Source organism: Echeneis naucrates, chromosome 5, assembly GCF_900963305.1.
Source record: "Echeneis naucrates chromosome 5, fEcheNa1.1, whole genome shotgun sequence".
NCBI classification, from domain to species: Eukaryota; Metazoa; Chordata; class Actinopteri; order Carangiformes; family Echeneidae; genus Echeneis; species Echeneis naucrates.
Genome location: NC_042515.1, coordinates 16,320,177 through 16,342,791, shown reverse-complemented (window position 1 = coordinate 16,342,791; position 22,615 = coordinate 16,320,177). Strand labels below are relative to the sequence as shown.

Sequence of the window (22,615 nt, the reverse complement as noted above, 5' to 3'; positions counted from 1 at the left end):
TGTAACAACTTTTACTTTTCCAACAGTTTTCTTCATTTTCCAACACATAACAATCGATATATTAGACAAACGATTTCCTTTGTGGTGTATAAATAAACAAAATACTATAACTACATCAATAATTTTAGATAATTTACAGTGTATTGTGGAATATTTTACAAATATTTTAAAATTTTACATTTTACAAACAATTTTACAATTTTACAATACAAACAGATTCAGTTCTTTGCATTTGACCTTTTACAAAAGTCAGGCGGTGCAGTTCATTCGCGTTCAACTTCATCACAGCTTTATAAACGCTTCACATCCAGGACTGTGGTCCGGACTGTCTGCTGTCGGCCGCCTGCAGAGTCCCTGAGAGGGACTAAATTAAAGTCTGCTTCGGTTCGGTGTCAGCAGTTCTCCCGCCTCTCTTCCGCTTCACACGTCTGAGCAACTGTAGGACAAGGGACTTGAAGGAGACCGGTGTTGACTCAGAGCTAAAAAGGAAAGAAAACAGGGGGGAGACTTTCAGTGATTGTGATGCAAAATGACACTGCAGCTAAAACCAAAAGCCAGCAGGCAGTTTGGGGGAAACAGCTCCACTTACTGCTTGGACTCGACCACCTCGGTCTCAGTTTTCTCCAGACGCTCCACAGACACGGTGCTGGCCCGCAGAGGCGCATCCCCTATCTGGTCCCAGATCTCCGTGTTGACCCACAGGGAGCCGGGCAGGGTGAGGCTGGCCCGGGTGCAGGTGATCCAGCGGCACAGCGGGCAGGAGACGGTGCAGATGTGTCCGTCCTGCTTGGACAGCGTCTCCAGGCAGGGGGCGCAGAAAGTGTGATTGCAGTGGAGCACCCGAGGGACCCGCTCCCCCCGGGAGAACTCAAGGCGGCACACGATGCACTCCAGGTCGTCACTGACCAACATGGTGACGGAAACCTGCAGGCCGGACAGCAGCAGTCACACCACACATCCTACATGGAATGAACGGCAGCCGCGTTGGATCAGGACTCACCTCTTTGCTGGTCTGATCTTGTCTGACGTGGGCTCAGAGGGTTTGTTGTGCAGGTTTGCTCAGTACGCCGGCTTTTAAAAGCAGCTCACCTGACCAGGAAGAGCGCTGTCACGCGGGGGAGGAAACATTTCCAAGGAATCGGTCTTACATGATAAACACGCTTCTCAGGAACTGAGAGTAAACATGATGCTGCATTCCAAGATGAAATATCTAATTAACAGATCTCAGCCTCTGTGAGCGCTACCTGATGTACTCTGTCCTATCAAATCAAATTTATTGGGTAGAGGAAACCTTGACCTTGTAAAGCAAGATATGTGAACCATTAAAGCGGCTCACAGGATGTTTTTCTAAAACGTCCTGCCAAGCAGGGTCATTTATTTGCATTTACTATGAAAACATACAAGGTCACACAAGATCAACTGAAGCATGGGAATTTGTGGGCAATCTGCTTTATAATCACACAAACGCACTCCTATCATCATCATCATCATCATCATCATCATTTTTTTTAAGATGGCGCCAATAAAAGAAGAATACAAAGGCCAGTCTTCTGCTTTCAGGTCATTTTCAGTTAAAACATTAGATACACAGTAGAACCATCTGTACTAAACGCACAACAGTAAATTATCAGCAATTATGTGAGCCTGGGCCATGGCCTGTCTGCACACTGCTGCAACACCCTGCTGAACAAACAACTCCTCCTTTCCTCCAAACCATGACAGACAAGCCAAGGCTGTCTATAAATAAAGAGAACAACACAAAAAAAAAAAAAGTCAGAATAATGTACAGGAACAAAAGGTCGTCTTTATGCATCTCCTCATTTGGACCTATATAGAGGGGTGTACTGGTCAGTTAGGGCCAATTTTAAGAGATGCTGCTCTCTGCTGAACCTTCTATGAACTGGCTGCACTGCTTGGCTCAGGGGTTCGCCGAGCAGAACATGTGGACGCGCATCAGACCTGAATCTGTTTGCGTCATGGGATTGTTTGTATATTTATGGGTGTCACATCATCAACTCGTGTTGAAGATGCATCATGATTAGTGACATATTTGTCTGACTGGAAGTTATCACAGCAATGCAGACACAGATTAAAAACTGGTTTTTAAAGGCATGAATGAGGGTTAAACCAACTGCATGTCCAGGCTTATACCTGCAGACAAGCAGGAAACTGAAATCCATGATGTGTTTTTTGGGATTCTGTCTTTCTTACATAGCTGTGTAATTGGGCTTGTTGTTCCACCTTGACTAAGTATCATATGAGATGAAAAAAAAAGGCAGATAAATCCTTTCTTAACTCCTTTGCAAATTTATGAAAACTACTTCATGGAAATGTGTAAAATTTCAGATTTCAATTCAGTACTGCACAGGGATTTTTCTAATGGTGCATTTAAGTACAGCTCAGTAAAACATTTTTCTTCTTGAGCCCTCCAGTGTGCTGTGATGACCTGCTGCCCTGCTTGTCCTCAGTTCTGCACTCTCCCACAACCCATGAGCCAAGTTTGTTCATACTGTTGACATCAACACCTGAAGCACAGAGCAGATCACAACCGCTTTATTAACCCCCTCCAATTCCCCCTGAAGTGGTCCCATCCACTCCCCCCATCTCCCTCTCAATCCTTCCTGGTTGGGTCAGCTTTGAGTTTCTGTTTTCCCAAGTCCATGGTGGTGGTGGTGGTGGTGGTGGAGGAGGCGTTTGACCCAAGACTTAACATCCATCCCCGACTTAGTGTGTTTGTAGAATGTGGAGTCCATTAGCTGGCTCGCCTGCGGGGGGAGCATTGCTGTTCAACCAGCTCCTCTCACTCCTGAGCTATGCTCCTCAGCACGTATTTGACTGTGTAGGCAAAGGCTGCAAAACCTACAATCACAAACAGGTTGGCTAAAGCTCCACCTAGAAGTCCATGGTTGCGATTGGCCTGCTGCAGGCCAGGGGCGGGGTTGGCTGCCCCGAGTGGGACGGGGCCTCCATTGATGGCAGGGAGGCCATAGTGGGCATGTTGAGGGTCACCGTCGGGCACCACATCAGGCAGTGGGAGGGGCTGAGTGCGGACGCTTAACTCCTCCTGGGCCTTCTGTTTCTGCTTCATCTCCTGGTGGACGGAGGGACAGAGATGGGACAATATAAGGACGATGAAAATAAAGAGAGAATCTAATTGGAAGTTAAAGATCACCTCTTACTTACATCAACCACATCAGGAAACAGCTCACAGAAAACTTTGTCCTTGAGGTTGAAGGCCAAGCTTTGGGCAGACAGCTGTCTTTTCTGAGAAAATGAATAAAATGCATGTTGAATATCTGAGTCACTAGTCATGTCATGTTGGCGGTGATGATCAGTTGGATAACCTCACCGTGTAGTCGGAGGTCTCAATGCTCCCAAGGGTGGGGCCCTTCTCAACCATGAAGCTGAGCAGACCCGTGAGGATGGTGGAGACTGACCATGCGGGGTTCCACGTGTCTGGATGGAAATCTGTGATGGACAAACATAACCTGTGGAGGAAACACACGCAAAGTTTGAAAATATTGACCAAAGAATTTTTCAATAAAATTTGCACACTATGGTTAAATGTCTTCAAACCAAACAAAAGGTACAATCCTTTATAATGGTTTTTAGATTAACACGGTAGTGTCAAAACAAAGCATTCCGTATGTTTGGTGGGGCACCTTTTAGTAGTCAAAGTGGAAACAATGTGGCTCTTTGTTCGTGGCATTCCGTAGCCTGAAGTGCGATGGAGATTATGTAAATCAGACCGATGACATATGAAAAAGCAACCAAATTGTAACCCCAATAATGGTTGGCGGTAAGAAAAAAAATAAAAAAGGGCAACACAAAAACTACGATGAGGCCATGTGAAGTGATAGATAGATAGATAGCCATTCTGCAAGTCAACAGCCTGTTAGCATGAAGGATATTTAAGCGGTGCTTTGGTTCATTGTGCTTAATCATGTTGCAGAGTTGTTCAGTAAATCCACCCTGGCAAGGACACAGATGCTGCAAAACACACAACTGCAGAGTAGACATTGTGGGGGAAATAGAGCACAATTGGTACTCGACCAATCAGAAATGTTCAGAACTGCAAGCCACTGGAAAGTAGGTAGAAAGTGTCCCTGGTTCCTGGTGTCTGGGGAAAGTTCCTGCAGCTAAAGTTGCAGCATGGGATAAGCATTGAATAATAATAATTTTTTTTTTTTTTAAAGCAGAAAAACATTTGGACTTAAATTTTCATCAATTAATATTTGGAGATTTTTTTTATTAAACTGGGTCATAATCAGCATTTGAATTTGTGAGTTATGGCCAAAAACAAGTTTTGGCTGTCACTGGTGCTGAGACATGAACATTCTTATAATCCTCATTTTCTTTCAATACATCAATAAGATAGTAAATTCTCACCTTGTGTTACACTTAAATCTGCCATTTGGTGTTATCATATAGATACTTGGTGGTTTAAAAGGAAATTCCCGAGGAAATATGAGTTTTCCATGATAATATCCTCCTGAAATGAAACCAGATATGATATCACCTGACAGATGAAAATTCCAGTGGTAGTCTGGGACACATCCTGCACCAATGTCACTATAGTTTAAAAACATGGGCTTTTACCTTCATATGGCGTTTTCTCAGGACCTCTGACTACATAGTGCCTAAAGAAGACAGGAAAAAAAATCAGTTAGCCAGAAAAATATAGAGTAGCTGCTCAGCTATCCGTACATAATTTCCTTTGAAGCCATAAAAAGGGGAGGTGGTGAAATCGCCATCCTCCGGTTGTTTCACTTCAGCGTCTCCTTTAAATTTCTGTTGTTTTTTTTTTTTTTACCCATTGTTAGCATTATAATGCACATCATAGTGCTCTAATACAAAGATGCATATCATACATCTTAGGCTGCAACAGTCTGATCTGCCTGCCATTTTCTCAATAAATGAATTTGGTTTACAAAACACCAGAAAACTGAAAATTGCTCATCATAGTATCCACAGTTCCTGATCACATCATTAAAATATCCTGTTTTGGATCATGGTCTTAAACTTAAAAATGTTTAGTTTACTATAAGGGGTCCTCACATTTGAGAAACATATTTCAAACTGTTTACTGCTTCACTCATTATCTAAATATTTGGCCATTAATTTTAAAATGGTTGTAAATGAATTAAGCACCTACTAATTGAAGCTCCACATTAAACTCCAGAGTTCCCAGGACTAGGGTCTGGGTTTACTTCATCACACAGTGGGGAACAGCAGCAGAGGGGAGGAGCATATTTACATGCACATCACATGCTGCCACATGCAAAGCTTATGACAACAGTTTGGTATCTCATTTTACCATTTTCAACTAAAATGTAACTCTCATTCTTCTCCTCTTGTTGCTGGTTGGAAAAAAGTTACATAAAATAAAATAATCTGCAATGGATAAAAAGGTACACATGTAGAAAAATAAGGGTTTGCTGGACCTATTAAAAGAGAAACAATTATAATAGTTTGTTGTTCTTTACTGAGTGCAACCTTTAAACAGTCACAGTGCTGGTGGAAAAAGAAGGTGAACCTCAAACAAATTCTCCCTTAGCTGCCAGTCAGACATTTCCACCATTCAGGAAGGATTTTTCAGACAAATGAGTGTCAAGCTGCTCTTTGCCAGATGTCAGAGCTCATGAAACATAACATGCTCTATGCAAATGTGCAAAAAAAACAAAAATAAAACCCACTTATGTGTTACTGAGGTTCATTCACGTACCTTTTCCTGCCTACGCTGTGAATTTCTGTCATTGGTTAACTTCAATAATCATTGTTCCTTGGGCGAAGTTTACACACACAAAAATTGAGCTGAGCCAATCGTCATTGTAAAATACTGTAAATTAAATAACGTAATTGATATTATTATTTCATTATGATGAATGATAGACAGTGAACAGTGATCATGCCTTGTTATTACTCAAGTCTGACCTGGCTGGAAATGGCACTTAAACTGTAATCCAACATAAACATAAAAAGGGGTGTGTGTAAGGTAAACACCTTAAATTTTGGTCAATAATGTCCTAACTTCAGTAAAAAAAATAAAGTAAAAGAAAAAATAAAGTAAATAAAGAAAAAATAAAGTAAAAAAAATAAATAAAATAGCATAAGGCTTCAGTGAGTACTGTTTGCACACTTAGTATCGTACATTTCAATTGAAATAGATCATCTTTAAATACATCTGCAAAAGAGATACGGGACACCATCTGTGAGGTCCTGGGTGAGTTGGTCAAATAATCGAAGTTGTCAGAATGTAAATAAATAGTTGAAAAGGGGAGCATCTGCATTTATAATTACATCTACAACAGAGCATGACGTGCAAAAAGCCAATGTACAAAGGTAACAACAGGAACTGGCAAAGCCAACTGTTGACTCCTGCTATTATACATTACCTGCTTTTATGGTAGGTAAACATATCCGGGATAAATGGATTATTTTTTCCAAGTAACCCAAAGGAAATTCATTGTGAATTGAAGTGAGTCATCCACAGTCATTTCAAATGTGGCTTTTATCTGACTTTTATTATACTGTTACTTAATATTTCTATCTAGTTAGAGTTTAACAACAACTTCATGGTGTTTTTTTCGATTTTTGGAGGGACATGGTGTGTGTGAACAAATATGTGCATACTCTATAGTCTTCTTACATTATTACCAGCCGCAGAGAGTGTGAGATGTTTTTTCTTTACCCCCATGTGAGTATGTGCACTCACGTGGCTATAAAGACACCTTTTGTAGTAGAAACTAAAACAGAGACAGTTTACAGCAGTCACGTCTGCGGAGAGATTTTGTCACCTTGAGTGCAGCTGGTGATCCCGTGACAACATGGTTTTTAGTTACATGAGCAGAGCTGTGACAAAATGTGTCGATAGACAGACATGTAAAGACCCACCGAAGGGCTCGAGGGTGCTTCTGTGGTGATTCTTGCTGGTGTGATCAATTTCATTGTAGTGTCAGTATCACAGCAGTAAAGTTTGTCCATTCATTCATTCATTGCGTTTTCCTGGAAAAGCTGGTAAAACCAATCAAACCAGTTTTCGCAAGACAACTCTTTTAATCTAAAAATTCAACATAATTGGATTCACAAGAACTATTCTTTGATAATTATATAATCCGCAGGTAAGTCTTTATAGCTGCTGGCACTGCTCATTCTAAGTGACTGACATCTTGAATCTCATAGTACGTGCATTGCCACATGCAAACATGTAAGCAGCATTTGTCGTCTGTTTTACGTCGTAGAAAAATTTTTTCTGAACCAGCTGAATTAGTATCAGGCCTGGTGAGTGTTTACATCCACCAACATACAAGATGAACACCTTACCATTCTAGGATGTTGGAGGGGAGAGGTTCTGCACAGATGTAAGGCACAGGGTCTTTCTTTATCCTGAGGTAATCCTGCTTAAGTCGCTGAGTGGCTGTGGTTGGAGCTCTCTTATTCCCGTTGTTGTTCATCTGAAGATTGAGAGGACATGTAGATGTAGATTTCTCTGTGTCTCTGGTCTTAACAAATTCTTATTGGTGCACCAATGTCAGGTTGTATTCCACTGCAATACTAGAACTTCCTTCCTTCACTGCAGATGTTTCAACTGTAACTATTACTACTCTCTGGTAGTTCAGTCTTTTACTACTGTATGGTTTTCCTGCACTTGGCTGGCATCATGGTGTCTGTGGATTAGACATGCTCTGTTTCACCTCAGATGTTGAAAAGATTTGAATAATAGTAACAGTCAGGTATTAGCTTAGCACAGTACTGCTGTATTGCAGAACTGTTGCAGACCTAGTTTCAAACTACACAGCTGACAGTGTGTGTCATGGATAATCTAGATTACCTTAGCGATGCACTTAAATAACCATCACCTTCCAGAAAGTTAGTCCTTTGTGCAGCAACATTTTTCAATTTAAATACTACAGACACACCTGAATGCATTGACTTATCTGTAGATAACTTAATTGATTAATAAACTGTTCAGTGGGTGAAATACCAATAAAAGGATGACTCCTGGTCAAAGGCCAAAAAGTTGTCTATATACAAGTTTAATAAAAACAAAACAGCTAAAATTCACCTTCGGGAAGCTGGAGCCAGCCATTCATTGACTTAACTTACGGTTACAATGAAATACAAAGCTGCAGAAGCAAATGACAGTCAAATGATTAGCTTTTAAGTTATCGGATACAAATTCTACTAATGTATTTTGTAACTGTCCCCTTCCTTCACCCCATGAACCCAACCTCGTGTTAGCCTGCTGTCGTGCGGCTAACAGCCGACATGAGCAGGACTGTGTCAGGGGTCAAATCGTTTCAGTTTCTCTTCTTCCTTAATTACAGCTAACCGAAGGCATCGTGTGTTTGAGCTGGGGCTAATCCGCCACGCTGCTATTATCACCGGAACAGATCGTCAAGTTCAGACAATCAGACAGACCCCCCCACCACCCCGACTGTAAACAAACCGGACAGCAGCTACAGACTGCACAACAGCAACATCACATGTGGCTGGTTTTCACTTTATATATATAGATAGATATATATATCTATCTATCTATATATATATATATAGATAGATAGATAGATACAGCAATATGAGCGCTGTCGGATCAGGAAGCCATTCTGGACCCAGATGAAGTTCCCAGGTTCATTGGTCTCTGCGTTAGCCACCAACGGCTAACGCTAGCTAACCAAGGCCACAGCTACATGGCGTTAGCAAGTCCAGTTCTGTTATTAACGAGAGTCCCTAAAGTCCCCCATATTTAGCAACTAAGGGGCGAATAACACACACGTACCTCTCCAGAGACTCCAGTGAAAACAGGTATTCGTGGCTGGACACGAAATAAGGGCGTTGTTTCTGTTGTCAAACCCCCAAACCGATAAGACGATGGCACCGACGTAGCTTTAGCTTCCAGCAACAGCAGAAGTGACGCTTCCGGTTTTCTTCTTCTTTTGTGTTAAAGCGGTTGAACACTATTTAGAAAGCACATTGCTGCTGCCGGCTGATCCAGAATGTCAGGTCTTATTATAATGCCTCTCTCCATATATAATAACATCTACATTTCAATATTATTAATAATCCTACTTACATTTGCAGTCTGTGATGACCAAACATTGGAAAATCGTCTGTGTGCCTTTCTTAAAGTTTCTCAAGTTTAAAATAAACCATAAATTGAGATGCAGAAAAAACATTCCGGTCACCTCTGACCATTAATTTTATTCCTTCTACAAGTCGCAAAAGGGTTTGGAAATTTGCAGTTGACAAAATGAAATTATTCAGAACATTAAACAGATACTTCACAGATTTTAAGCCTTAGTAGAGTTTGATCACAGAGTACGACAAGGACAGACTAGGACAACTTCTGTCACTGTCATTAGAAAACATTTGCTCAGGTCATTTGAAATAACATTTAAATCATTTAACATTATCTTTGACATAGTCATGGTCAGTTACGCTGGCTTTGGTTGTCCAAATATATTGACAATTTTAAATTGAGAGCAATTGCAAACCAGAAATAAAATCCCCGAGTGTCAGCAGGGCTTTGAGCTTTTGCTTACACTTGCAGCACTCAATCCCCAGCATCCAAATGTCTTTTAAAGGTAAACAATGCCACCCTTTTGGTTCCCGAGAGACTGAAGAGATGTCAGATGAAGTGGTGGACAGTGGTGGTTACTGTGGCTCCTGGCAGCGTCCGAACTGTAAGCTCCTTCTCCTCAACTTCTCGGGCTGGAGAGACGCGAGGACAGAAAACTCGCGAAAGACATCAACACAGGAGAAGTGATCTGCAACAGGGGACACTTAAGTCAAGGATGGGGTGGGTGGGTCTGATTGAGTCTGGGTTAGGTCGTAGGTCTTGGCTTTTAAATAAACCAGGGAATAATGAAATCTCCAGTAACCCAGATGACGTCATTGAAAGAGAAAAACAGAGCAGATAAACCTCTGCTATGCACAGATGAAAGAGTGAAGCCCCCTATAACATCGCCTCCAGACAGAGTGAGGCTCCTCAGTTTAGCTCATCGGTACATACACACCTATTTCTTCAGGGAAATATAAGTTTCTTTCTTTGTAAGACTCATTATTTTATAAAACATCTTTTGTTTATCCAGACAAGTCTTTTGCTGATACATACTTGAGCTATGTTATATGCTTTTATTTTCTTCTACTTCTTTTTTTGTAAGATTATGTCCTGGTTGAGAGTCTGGGTTTGTTCACTGAAAAGAACATCTAACGGGGCTGGAGTAATGACATCATGTCCTACATCAACCTGATATCAGTTTTCTTCTCATTTGGAAGTCACCTAATCAATAGCCTATGTGGTTATTTTGCTTAATAGTCGGTTTCATTTTTATAATATTACTGTTTATACCTAACCATTTCTCATGAGTTGGTTTGTACTACTACTACTGTACTACTGAATACTGAATTATTATTATATCTTATCTGATATTCTTGGGACATACACTTTAATAAACAATTTCTTTCTACTTCTAAATGATAAACAGTTTCACCTGAAGACACAAATAAGATTCACAACAGCAAGACAACCTCAGATATTTTCCCAGAGAGACTATGCCCATGAAAGAAAGGGCAACAGATCCGAACACCCTAAAGATCCGCAACCATGAAGCAAGAAGAGAATCACAGTATCACACTAGTGGCCCTTTTAAGGTGGCCCAGGTGGCTTCACTCACTCTATCCCGAACATCCTTGGTTTTAACTCTCCTGCTGCCCATGGCAACCCCTGTGGTAACAGAAGCAATGACATGTCAGTCAATGGTTATTTCCTCGATTAGACGTGTTGTTTACATTAATTTAAGGTGAGGAATCAGGCATTTCTTACGCATGAAAACATTTTCTTTCAGTGATGGTGTTACAATTTGTCAGATTACATAAATGTTTTACACACTGGAGACACTGAATTATTCAAGGCATAGTGTTGCAGCTGCAAGCTATAAATGGAAGTGCTTCTTCATACTCATGAGGTCCTAAACATTAAAATGATCTTTAACTTGTGTAGAAATGTCCATGTGCACACCTCACTTTCATTTGTTGGCAGGAAGATAACCAATTATTGCTTTGAATAAGCCAAGTGCGACCCAAAAGTTTGTTATAGACTTAAAGACACACCAGACCAGATTGTGAAAAATAGTATTCTCCCAACATCTGGCAATATTTTTAACAGAGCTAGATATCTAGAAATGATGATAGAAAATAATCAATATTTTATTAATTGATCATCTTTAATTTTCTGTTGAAGGATTTCAAACATATTGCCGCAATGTTGAGAGACTGTTATAGATATGAAATAGGAAACGCAACAAGCAGGCAGCAGGGTTAGTTCATCAAGAGTTTCTCAGTTTTATTGTATGCATTTTTCTTTTCTTTTTTTGTCCCCTCAGTGCTTCTAAAGACAAGGAAGAAAGTACTCCAAAGATATTCAAATGTCACTGAATAGAAGAAGTTCAGAACTATGATACAGTTCTGTCAGACAAGTTTTTTTTGTAAGTGAATAAAAAGAAAAACATTAAACAGATCAAACAGTCAGGATCTGTGATTGAATGCTGAGAGGCAGGCAGTTGGCTCTGAGAGAAAATACACATGTACTATTTACAGCATTTTTGCACCTTTAACCACTCCTATGTTAATACACACAACATTTAATACTCCTGTTAGGACCTGAGCCCGTAACAGTTTGGTCACAGTAGCTTAACATCACCTCCTGCACTGGTTCTACTTGCAGTACATCAAACTATTGCAGAATATATCCTGCCATATCAAAATCTCTCTGATCAGTCACTTTTCTGTAACATCTTTCAAACACGTGAATACACCGACAGTGTTTCTACCACTCTGTCACTTCACTAAGCATGATAAGACTATGCTGTATCTACTCTGAACAGTTTCAGTTTAAAAAATGGTGATAAACATCAATGTCAGACACTTTCCCTTTAAAAAGTCTTTGGCAGAGGAAAATAAAACAACAATAATAATAATCAAATAAAATGACTGTTTGTAAGTTTTGGTGGAAACAAACAAACAAAAATGACAGGAAGGAGGAAGTCACCACAAATTTGGTCCATGGATGGAAGATTGGCACAGAGGTGAAAAAGGAAGGAACTTCTGACACTGGAGGGGTCATGGTGGTGCATGCTTACTCCACAGGACTGCACTGCACGACATGATCAAACCATAGAAAATTATTTCATCATGCTCATAATGCAAACAATGCTGAACTTCCCAAAAATAATTCTGGCAAAGCATGCAGAGATTACTGTTAGCAATGACCAGGGAGGAAAGCCAGAAATAGAAGTCCTTTGACCCCACAAGTGTATACAGTAAACTCTTTGAAAGAAATGTGCTCTGTGATGTCACCACAGATACTCCCATAGTATTTACAAAAACACTTAGCTGTGTTGTACTCAGGAGTCACCTTTGTTCCGTATATGGCAGTGAACAGAGGAATAGTAAGATGTAAATCCAGTTTTATATAATCCCTCAAAGCAAAAAACCTCTATCTGCACATTACTTTTCAACTAGAAGTTCTTATCCTCTCTCGTATCCAACAAATGACGGCAACGAATAAACATAAAACAAAACAATCAACCCTAACTTCAATTTCTACTTTAAGCCAGTAAAAGCTCTTTCACTGGCTTGCTTGGATACCAAATAATTGAACTCAGAGCAATCTAAGGCCATTCTAAAGTGAAAATAAAAGCAATTGGTCTTTTGTGAGTGCTTTTACACGATGGAATCCAACGACTTCTTGTCATTCATTCTAAATAATGCTTTCAGACTAAAATGACAATCTTTAACAGAAATGCAGATGAATACTGCAACAAATTATGCATTGCACTAGTCCTCTGGGGAGATAGACATAAATAATACTAATAAAAAAGAAATAAAATAGACCATTGATAGATAGAAAATAACTTTGCAGACAATAAACAATGTAAAAAAAGAAGATAATACTGTAGATGGGAAAAGTGCACAGTTTCTTTTTTTCTTAACATAATGCAACATAATATCATATTATTCAACTCTGTCTCTCAGCATTCTTTGACACATGCACTCATTTACTGTCCTGTTCACTCACTCACTCATCATGTCACAAAGTATCTCAGGAAGCAAGCGAGGGCTCTTCCCCACGAGCCCTTCAGTATTTTAGTCACAGTTTTACATTACATTTCCCTTGCTGACCCCTGTTTGTACACAGTTGACTACCCTGCCCACCTCCATTGTAGCTTCTCAGTTACTCGTTTTTTCTTTAAATAATGGAACAAATTACCATTTTCTTCACCTCATGCCACAGAACATTGCTAAAAGATTACCCATATAACCTCTAAATATGTGTATTTACATCTCCGATTAACAAAATATGGGTAAGTTAGATGTTGGATAGATATAAAGTGTAGGGTGTTAATGCAGCAAAAATTCTTCAGAGGTAAGAGCTGTTAGCCAACAGTAAACCCACACCCTGACACAAGAGGTTACACCATGTTATGTTAAATTAGAGGATAATCCTGTTAGCAAAACACCAAAAACGAATTTTACTCTGTGTGACTTAACTAGTATAGCATGGATAGTACAGAGTAACGGCAAGCAGAAACATAGCAGATATGCAGAGATAAGGAGGTGATTGTATCATCAGTAGAGTTAAAAAGGCCCATCAGGGGTCTCCCATGGCACAACTGATCCCCATAGTGAGCAAGTGGTACTTTCCTCTCCTCCCAGGCAGCCCCAGGAAGTTGCCCATAAGCCCAGATCTATGTAAATAACAGACTACAGATCAGTGTCTAGGGACAACTTCGTCTACACAATTATTATTTCGGTCAGTCAGGAGGATCAATATATGTATATATATGTATATAAATACATATCCTCAATGCATAGAGCACAAGTTCTGCTCTTGGATACAGAAATGACTAGCATTCATCTATAGTGAGGCAGATGAATTCCTGGATGCATTTCTTATACTGCTGCTCAGTAGGGCTGCTGCTGGGGTATTGACCTGGTTGACCCAATGGAGCCTCAGCTTCTCGCATCTCCTCGTTCATCCGCGCTAGACGTAATCTGGTGAAGAGAAGTAAGAATGGGAGGAAAAAGGATGGAGGAGAAGGGGAGGACAAGCACAGAAGCAGAAATGTGCAGGCAATGTGCATAATACAAAGAATGGAGGTCAGTGAGAAAGAAAGAAAGGTAAAGAAAGTGAAAGGTTTGTGATGTGGAGAGCATTAAAGGTGGTGAAATGGTAAAGAGCAGTGAGGAGAGTTCACAATAGAGAGAGGATGAGAAGAAGGAAGAAACAGGGAAAAGGTCATCAACACCATCTTACAAAATGACAGAAAAATTATTAAATATAATTAAAGAACATTAGAAAGATTACACGAAGGGTTCATTTTAGTTGTCAGATATAAAACAGTTGATAATGTCTCACTTTAACACTGTCTCGTTTAATTGGAATTTGGTTGTACATGTTACGATTACAGCCTCCTCATGCCTAAGAATGATTACAGGGATTTACAAGGTAACGATGTCTGCGTTGGCAGCCTGCACAGCGATGCTTAGAGGATCATGACCCTGCTCGTCCACCTCCGTCTGTGAAGCTCCTCTCTTCAGAAAGAGACACACCTGGCTGTACAAGACAAGATGTTGGCACACACAAAGATCAATACAGTGGTTGTTAAGTACAATTTGTATTTCCACTGCACGCAAACCTGAACAAGAATCAGGACTTTGGGAGTGCACAGGAACAACTATTAATCCTTTCATTTTTGAGGCTTTTCTTACCCAGTGTGTCCCAGGTAGGTAGCGTGGTGTAGCGGACCTCTGCCTCTCATGTCCCTCTGGTTCACATCGGCTCCATTTTGTAGCAGGAACTCACAAGCTATTAGAGACCCCTGGCAGATGGACAGACAGAAAGAGTGAGTTGGTATTGTCAGTTTATTTAGCCATGGAAAGGCTAGTTATTGGCCATTTAACATTAGTGCAGACATTTATTTTGCCTCTATCAAGCAGTTTCTTCCACAGATCCTAGTTGCAGACCACATGGTCAATGAGGGTAATGTTTTTCTGGTTTTTAATTTTTTATTACTATGATTATGCATCCACAAAACTGGGGTAAAAACTTTTAGTAGACTGTTCGTTTTTATTCTTTAACCTAGACAGTCTCCATATTGATTTGACATCTACTCCATTGTAGTAATTCCATCAAATAAATAGGTAGTATATCTCCAGTCCTCTCAGTCTCAAACACTGTTGCTGGCTGAACAGACACTGGGTCTCACCCCAGTCACTGCCTGTATGAGTGGTGTTTTGCCCTCTTCCTCTTCACTTGAAGCATGCACATCTGCTCCATGTGCCAGTGCCTCAGCCATGAGTGCCAGGTTGTGTAGACGTGAGGATCGGTACAGGAGCGCCCCCGGGTGCAATTCTCTTGGATCCTCTGGGTCTGAAGACATTTCCTGTTCTATCTCCACCTCACCACTGGATGACTCCTCTGACTCCTCCTCTAAATTTACGTAATGAAACAGGATTTTGGTAATGATGGAAAAACTGAATCATTGCTGCATCACACAGTACTTAAAAAAAAACAACAACCCATAAAACCTTGTTTATATTCTCAAAAACATTATTATCATTATTATTTATGTGTAAACAAGCACGCATACCTTCTTCTGTGACACTGTCCACCACTGAGCCAAAAACCAAGATATCAGTGCTGCCATCAGTGCTTCCTCCCAGACCACTGTCACTGCTAAGACCTGCAGGGCCAAGCATCGCCAAGCCACGGACACGTTAATCATTACACAGCACTTACTCTTCTACTCACACAGGCACTATCACTGGAGGAAATCCACATAAATGTGTGAGTTATTTATTTACAGTACAGGGTTGTGTGTGTACTGACTGTTTAAATGCACTTACTGCGAGGACCTGAGCCGGTGTCGAAGTAGGAAAATAATGAGTCCAGCTCATCTGGACAGAACAGGGAGTCCCGGCGAAACTTTGCTGCTGCTGTTGCAGAAGGCAAGAAATCCCAGTATTTCAGTTTGGATGATTAATCTTTTTATCATCTCTCTGAGACAAGCCACTGTCCCGAGATACTTCAAGACCACCAAAATAATCCCAGTGTCATACAATTATTACAGCCCTGCTGCCCTGACCCTCAATGATGAAATACTGTTCATGTGATTAAAACACATCTCTGCTGCCAGATTCTTCTGAAACTAGATCTTCAAATCTGTTGTCAACCATCATCAGCAGAAAGAATGACACACTGTACTGGAAGGAGGTCACACTTATATGAACTTTCTATGTACTCTAGCCTAATGCACAATGTTGACTAAGGAGATGATCGTTGACTTCAGAACATCACAGTTTAAGCTCCTTAGCATCAGTGGCTCCACAGTGGAGTTCGTGGAGTGCAGACGTCACACAGGCTCAACTAGTCCTTGAACACAACCAACACAGTGAAATGGGCCAACAGAGATTGCACTGAAGCAAGCGGCACTGCCCCTTAAGACTCTCACAACCTTTTACAGAAGCAATGCTGAGAGTGTGCTGACATATTGCATCACCACAACAGTGACACTAAAGCTCTGTCAGAGCAGTTGTTATATGAACTTCCCTACTCTCTATTCAGGAGCTTCATAGAGCTGATGTCTTCACAAGGCACTGAACACTGCCAGAGACCCGAACACCCCCCATATATAGGTTATACATCTCACTGTGATGGGTTGCAGCTTCATGTCAACTAAAGACTCTTAGCTTGCATATTTTTATCACGAGTTCAACTGCATATTGTGGTTATTATACTTTAAAGTTTTTCTTTTTACCAGTGCATCACAAACTTGAGTATGTGTTTCTCAGATAAATTTTATGCTTTTGTAGTGTATTTGTAATGATTAATGTTTCGTAATTTCATGGGTGTTGGCACAAGGTTGGCTGTTGGAGAACATGAAAGCCATCAAAGGAAAATCAATTCCCTGGACTGACCTGCTGACAGGTTTGCATGTGATGTGCTGCCTGGCTCATAGCGGTGGTATTTCCTGCGGGCCTTATTAGGGGCACGGACAGAACTGTTGTGTCGCTGGCACTTTTTCACTGTCCAGGGGCGTGACTTCCTTTCACCTTCCACCAATGCCTCGCTTCCACTCATTTTTTTTAGGAAGCGTTTCTCAACGTATTTGGACTTTATCCAGGCTTCCTTCTCCTGCCTGTAGAGGGATTATCACATATGCAGACTCTTGATTCATAGGAGACATGATGTATACAGATAATCAAACTGTCTTCAGAGTGGCATCAATCTTTTGGCCACAGGTATCTAACTATGGAGTTCAATAGTGTTCATTTCAGAACAAAACACTGACCTTGAACTGGAGGGTCCGGGTTTTTTCGCTCCCAGTTCCTGGCAGCCTCCTTCATAGATGTGGTTAATCACAGTATTTCCCAATTCACACATCAACTAAATGTGACAGAGCGGAGACAGAGGAGAGACAGATAATGTAAAACGTTGTTTTAGCAATGCACTGAAAGAATCAGAAATACAATTTTACTGGAACAAAAACTCTTGGCACAGAAAGAAAAAAGCTGTAGGCTTGAGTCAGAAAGACGGACCTTGAGTAACTCCGGCTCCCACGAGTCTAATGTCAGTGAGCGCACTTTAGAGCAATGGACGCCTAAACTCCTGATAGACGGAGGAAGAAAAAGAGAACATCAAACAAGTGAAGGGTGAGAAATTTATCCTAACTTTTATATATTGTATATAAGTGCACGTGTTGCTGTTCTTACAGTATAATTTGGCGTTAGTGCAGTTACCTGTGGATCCCTGAGCACTCGATGCAGAGCAGCACTCCCAGGTTGATGGAGGCCCAGCAAGGAGCCGTTTGGCCACAGTCACAGCACAGTTCATTGCCCGGCAGGCTCTGTACCCTCTGGAGGAGGCTTTCTCCCCCTCCCCTCACTCCTCTATCAGCTCTCTCCCCCCTCTCTCTGGGTTCGCTGGCAGAGTCAATGCTGCTGGTGGAGGGTGAGGCTGTCCGGTCCAGGTGCTGCAAAGACAGGTCAGTGGTGGGCAAGGCCCAAATCTTAATGCAAAGAAATAGCCCATGTGCATAGTTAGTTCTGGTATCATGTGACTTTTGAGTATTGTGTAAACACATGCATATTCATACCTCAATGTAATAATGGTCAGTGATGTCTTTGTAAGCAGAGGCAATGCTTGCCTGGACTGCCTGAATCCAAGCCTGTCGCAGCTTCTCCGATTCAGCCTGCAGCATACAGCTCCTACAGATTTACACATGGCGCTTATAAAATGTCCACTATTATGAATCTATATATTATTCACTTAGCGGTTAAATCAGTCATAAAAATGTAGCCAGTGAAGAAATACATCTTTTGAAAGACACACATACACACACACTCACTTGGTGGGTGACACCACCTCAAAGCAGAACCTCCGCTCATTATCTTCACATGGTTTAACTGAGCACAGTCTCAAGTCCTCCACCACAACAGTCAAAGAGTCCTGAGAGTAGTGTTATAATGTTACACATATTTAAACAAGTTAGAAAAAACAAGTTACTCTCTTGAAAAGTTCTGTTTCTCTACACTCTAGAGACTGAAAACAGCCCCATCTTCAACACCCACAGTGGAGATGTTAAGACATATTAGATGCAGATTATTTCATGCTTTAAATAATCAGTTGCACACGCACATTTTTATTTTATCTGTATGATATATGATAAAGATCGCAAAGTGCTTTTGTGGCTGACAGACAAAAACATGTCACGCTGCACTACCTGTAAATAAAATACAATACCTGAGAATGTAGGACTATTTCTAATCACTAAAAATAGCTCTACACCATGGGAATACAAAATCGGAGTGTCGCTGTTGATAAATTTGTCTAGAAAAGATGCTTTAACCTGGATGATTTCCTTCCTTGCCTTCCCAGGCTCTTCATCATTATTTCACACAGATGAAATTAAGTTTAAAAGTATGCCTTTGTAACTGCACATATGCTCAGACTTAGTTTAAATGTTTAAAATGAAAGTGTACCTTGAGTTTCTTTTGGTAGACCAACTGACTGTTCTGTATTGAAAACCATCGCCTGCAAGAGATTTAGGATATGAAATTAGTTACTGAGAGAGTCAGGTGGCATGAGATTGGCATACAGCTGTCAATCAAAAGTCTGCATACTGATTCTATAAGTTCATTACATTCATAATTCATAACTTTCAAAACCAACAGAGAGAATGAACTCTATATTCTTTTTAGTTGGGCAATGAGAGATACACATATATTTAATATAGTTTTAATAAATTTAATTTGACAAATGTTATTTACATGATTTCCGAATATTATAATACTCTATGTTCAACTGTTGTTATCTTTTTATTACGTTTTTTACGTCTCCTTTACCTATTCCAGGTCTTGAAAGCATTGCTGGCCCTCTTGAAGAGGTAGCCCTCCATGACGACACCATTGGGTGCATCTACATTGAATTCCAGTTTGGGATCATCATAGGAAAAGTCCTGTGGGAAGAAAAACACATGTTACTGTCTAGCTTTCTTTCTACTGTACAATCTCATTTTAAGGAAGTGTCTGATGAACTACCAAGAACTAATATAATTAAAAAGAAGCATTTCCATTATTTAGCTAATTCCTATGGATACAGTAGAAAAACACTTGTGTCGTCCCGGAGAACAAATAGACTCAACTCCTCACCTCCATAAACCACACATCAGAGACAAAGTTTAAATCAATCAGCTGGATAGAGATACCGTAGCATGGTGTCATGCTGTAGGTGGGGTAATACTACTGGTGGTAAAAGTCCAAGGAACACGACAAGAATGACACAGATATTGGGCCTGATATAATGCAACTGCCTTTGATATGCTTCTTTCTGAAATGTGCGTGTTCCCACAGACATCAACATCAGCCCATATCTTCTTTACACTGTCCATCTGTAAATTAGTTTAGCTTTAAACATAGCATCAATACCTGTAAGCTGAAAAATCCATTATTTTCATTTATTATCTTTTTCAGTTTTTTCCACAGAGAGTTGGACTTCTACTCATTAAGGTGATTTAAATAAGAGTCCAGGCTGAGATTAGATCTCATTATTGTTAAAGGAGACCTTTGGTTTGGAGGTAGCACAGGCCATATGGCAGACTGCTCGAATAGGCAGACACTGCACATTCAGACACACATGAACACACACCCAGGACAGTGCTGTGTTGATGAAAAGATCAGAGAATGGCTCTGTGATTTTTTTTTTTCCCCTGACACCCCAATGACTATAACAGCACACAGATTCTGTTGCGTACTTTAACTGTACACAACAGAATCTGTTGCTTTTTCATCCATCATCCCCACAATAACTGCAAATAACATTTTTCTATCATTTGAGTGCTGTGTGTAAGATTCAGAGAAGCAGTATCCACAGGTGGCATTGGGACAGCAAAAAATGTGTACATTTAACTACACTAATCAAAAACATCCTACATGCAACGTTTACATTATTTTCACCAATGTTGAGGTGAACAGGACAGAAGGAAAACTACAAGACTGTCTTTTTGAACTCACTGATAAAACAGTAGATAGACACACAGTGGGGTTCAAAAGTCTGGCACCCCTTTCCCATTTAGCTCTCAGACTTTGGAACCCAACAATATCCAAGCTCACACATCAACACTTTAATAGTCACTGTGGTGTGTAATATGAACCAATTGTGAGTCTGGTTTTTTCCCCTTAACTTGAAAAAAAATTTGCTGTATAAAATCTGAAATGCAAAATAAACATGATGATGAGATAAACAAACGTGTTGATTCAAACTAACACAAAATATAAAATAAGTCTCTTTTCTCACCAGCGAACAGTCCCGCCTGCCAAATATCTTCATCTTTAAAACACTTGCATCCAGCAGCATTTCCAATGTGCGACTTACAGAATAAATAAACTCCGAATGAAGCTAAGAAAAAAAGGAGGGGGGTCTAAGACATGACAGCGTCTCCACCGTGCCGCAGCTTACGGACCGGGAGAAACACGCGCTTCCTTCCCACGCACACCTCCAGCCGACGGCAGCGCGCTCGTGCCGCTACGTCACCCCGCCACCTGCTGACCTCACCGGCGCTAGCGGCTCATTAGCATACAGCTGACCCGGCCGCGGCCGCAGTTTCCATCTGTCTGCCGACCTGAGCACTGTTCCTGTTTAATCAAGCTGACGTTATTGCTCCCCAAACACCCGCCCGGACCACGCTCTTCCCACCTTAAATCAGCCGGCTCGGGGCGTGCTACACAACCGAAAACCAACAACAACACCGACACAGTCACTGACTGAGCGAAAACAAGAACGATCCCGCTGTAGGGGTGACTCAGAAAATGTAGGAATAAAAGGAATACTTCGGAAAAATCCCCATAGCTCACAAGAAGTGTATTGTAATGAAGCGGTGGCTACACAACTTTTATTTAGATTTGTTTACTCTCACAGTTGTCTTACTTTCCAACTTTTGTCTCTCATTTGACTTTTACTAGGAAGCGCTGTAACAATGGAGAGAAGAGAACTGAGGCACCAGTCCCCCAGGGAGACACAATGAAGTCCATATAAAACACTGCTGACAGAGAATAGAGGACACAAGGGCGGTGTGTGACAGACATAAAGATGGGGAGGGGTGATCATATTTGCTATAACCAGGGAAAATGGGGCTAAGGGGTGAAAGGAGAAGCATAAACAAGTAGAGGATGAGGACAAGTGAAGGATTGTGAATCCAGGCTGATCCTCTGCCGGGCAGGGAGTGATAAAACCTATTGATCTGGTTTGGTGTCTGTAGGAATGCCACAAATGACAGGGTGTGTTTTCATAACAACAGATGCTCACGCTGTCTATTAAAATATTTAAACATATTGTTGAAAAAGTTTTACCCTGCACCATCTTTTACTTTCTTCCATCTTAGTTGTGGCGACCAACCCCTCCCACTGAAATAACTTGTCCATGTCGACATCAAATGTATCCTGAAGAACCACTAACTAATTCATAATGAAGCCATCTTATTCTTTTCTGAGTATGATTCCTGCAGTTGCTTAATGACCTATTAATAAAGAATGTATGCCATCTATAATTTAAAAACTCTGCTGTGGTGTCGAGGCTCCACTGCATTTGAATATGGAGTCTAAAAAAAGGAGGAGAGCGCTCAGGGGAGAAGACTTGAGATCGCTCTTGGCAACATTTTCATTTGAGTCTGTGTGCCTTTTTCTGTTACTATTGCTCTTCAATTTTCTGTTTTGTTTTTTCAATAGACACAGCAACGGTAATCATTTCATAAATATAATTTGATAAATGTCTATAACAATCTGATCTATGTCAGGTTTTGCACATTAACCAGGTATGACTTTCTGTGTAAAATGCCTTTACTCGTAGGCCCAGTGTTTTGTGAGGAGATAGAGCATTTGCATTGTCACAAAAAGCTCATTTGGAACAAAGATGAGAATTGTAGTCAATGTCTTTAATCTATGCTCTCATTTGGTGCAAAATGGAAAAAAAAAATACATTGGCAACTGAGTTGGGACTAACAGATTAAAACCAAATAATTAAGGGCCTGTATACTAATATGTATTTTGGTACAATTCT

At 40.7% G+C, this 22,615-nt stretch overlaps 3 protein-coding genes across 7 annotated transcripts in view; all 3 read right to left on the bottom strand.

Annotated features, from left to right (window-relative positions):
• LOC115044098 (E3 ubiquitin-protein ligase rnf168-like) lies at positions 1-1,123 on the bottom strand. Its single transcript, XM_029502941.1, has 3 exons — positions 1,001-1,123; positions 590-924; positions 1-479 (listed from the first exon to the last, which is right to left on the bottom strand). Exons 2-3 carry the CDS (start codon positions 910-912, stop codon positions 365-367), a joined length of 438 nt encoding a protein of 145 aa, XP_029358801.1. The 5' UTR covers positions 913-924; positions 1,001-1,123; the 3' UTR covers positions 1-364.
• A 252-nt stretch (positions 1,124-1,375) lies between these two features.
• On the bottom strand, positions 1,376-8,905 carry ube2j2 (ubiquitin-conjugating enzyme E2, J2 (UBC6 homolog, yeast)). Its single transcript, XM_029502047.1, has 7 exons — positions 8,780-8,905; positions 7,324-7,454; positions 4,600-4,640; positions 4,390-4,492; positions 3,350-3,488; positions 3,184-3,264; positions 1,376-3,091 (listed from the first exon to the last, which is right to left on the bottom strand). The coding sequence occupies exons 2-7, from the start codon at positions 7,452-7,454 to the stop codon at positions 2,801-2,803; spliced, it is 786 nt and encodes a 261-aa protein (XP_029357907.1). The 5' UTR covers positions 8,780-8,905; the 3' UTR covers positions 1,376-2,800.
• Positions 8,906-9,182: 277 nt separating this feature from the next.
• LOC115044288 (arf-GAP with coiled-coil, ANK repeat and PH domain-containing protein 3-like) overlaps positions 9,183-22,615 on the bottom strand; it is a 48,716-nt gene continuing 35,283 nt past the window's right edge. The window contains exons 11-27 of one of the 5 annotated variants that reach the window (XM_029503277.1): positions 19,408-19,520; positions 19,045-19,096; positions 18,411-18,511; positions 18,159-18,270; positions 17,803-18,035; positions 17,602-17,671; positions 17,355-17,449; positions 16,981-17,201; positions 15,910-15,999; positions 15,654-15,755; positions 15,270-15,493; positions 14,773-14,882; positions 14,507-14,617; positions 13,994-14,055; positions 13,705-13,748; positions 10,677-10,726; positions 9,183-9,767 (exon numbers count right to left, since the gene is read on the bottom strand). In XM_029503277.1, coding sequence (XP_029359137.1) covers positions 9,749-9,767; positions 10,677-10,726; positions 13,705-13,748; positions 13,994-14,055; positions 14,507-14,617; positions 14,773-14,882; positions 15,270-15,493; positions 15,654-15,755; positions 15,910-15,999; positions 16,981-17,201; positions 17,355-17,449; positions 17,602-17,671; positions 17,803-18,035; positions 18,159-18,270; positions 18,411-18,511; positions 19,045-19,096; positions 19,408-19,520 — 1,809 coding nt within the window. In that variant the 3' untranslated portion in view covers positions 9,183-9,748. Of the gene's footprint in view, positions 9,768-10,676; positions 14,056-14,506; positions 14,618-14,772; positions 14,883-15,269; positions 15,494-15,653; positions 15,756-15,909; positions 16,000-16,980; positions 17,202-17,354; positions 17,450-17,601; positions 17,672-17,802; positions 18,036-18,158; positions 18,271-18,410; positions 18,512-19,044; positions 19,097-19,407; positions 19,521-22,615 lie in introns of all 5 variants that reach the window. The other 4 variants (XR_003840776.1, XM_029503276.1, XM_029503278.1 and 1 more) reach the window with 4 other exon arrangements.

Coding starts and splice junctions, on each gene's coding strand:
- ube2j2 (XM_029502047.1), bottom strand. CDS start 7,454: ATGAACAACAACGGGAATAAGAGAGCTCCAACCACAGCCACTCAGCGA. Junction 4,493..4,599: donor TGAGAAAACGCCATATGAAG/GTAAAAGCCCAT, acceptor GTTTCATTTCAG/GAGGATATTATCATGGAAAA. Junction 3,092..3,183: donor TGTTTCCTGATGTGGTTGAT/GTAAGTAAGAGG, acceptor TCCGTCCACCAG/GAGATGAAGCAGAAACAGAA.
- LOC115044098 (XM_029502941.1), bottom strand. CDS start 912: ATGTTGGTCAGTGACGACCTGGAGTGCATCGTGTGCCGCCTTGAGTTC. Junction 480..589: donor GAGGTGGTCGAGTCCAAGCA/GTAAGTGGAGCT, acceptor TTTCCTTTTTAG/CTCTGAGTCAACACCGGTCT.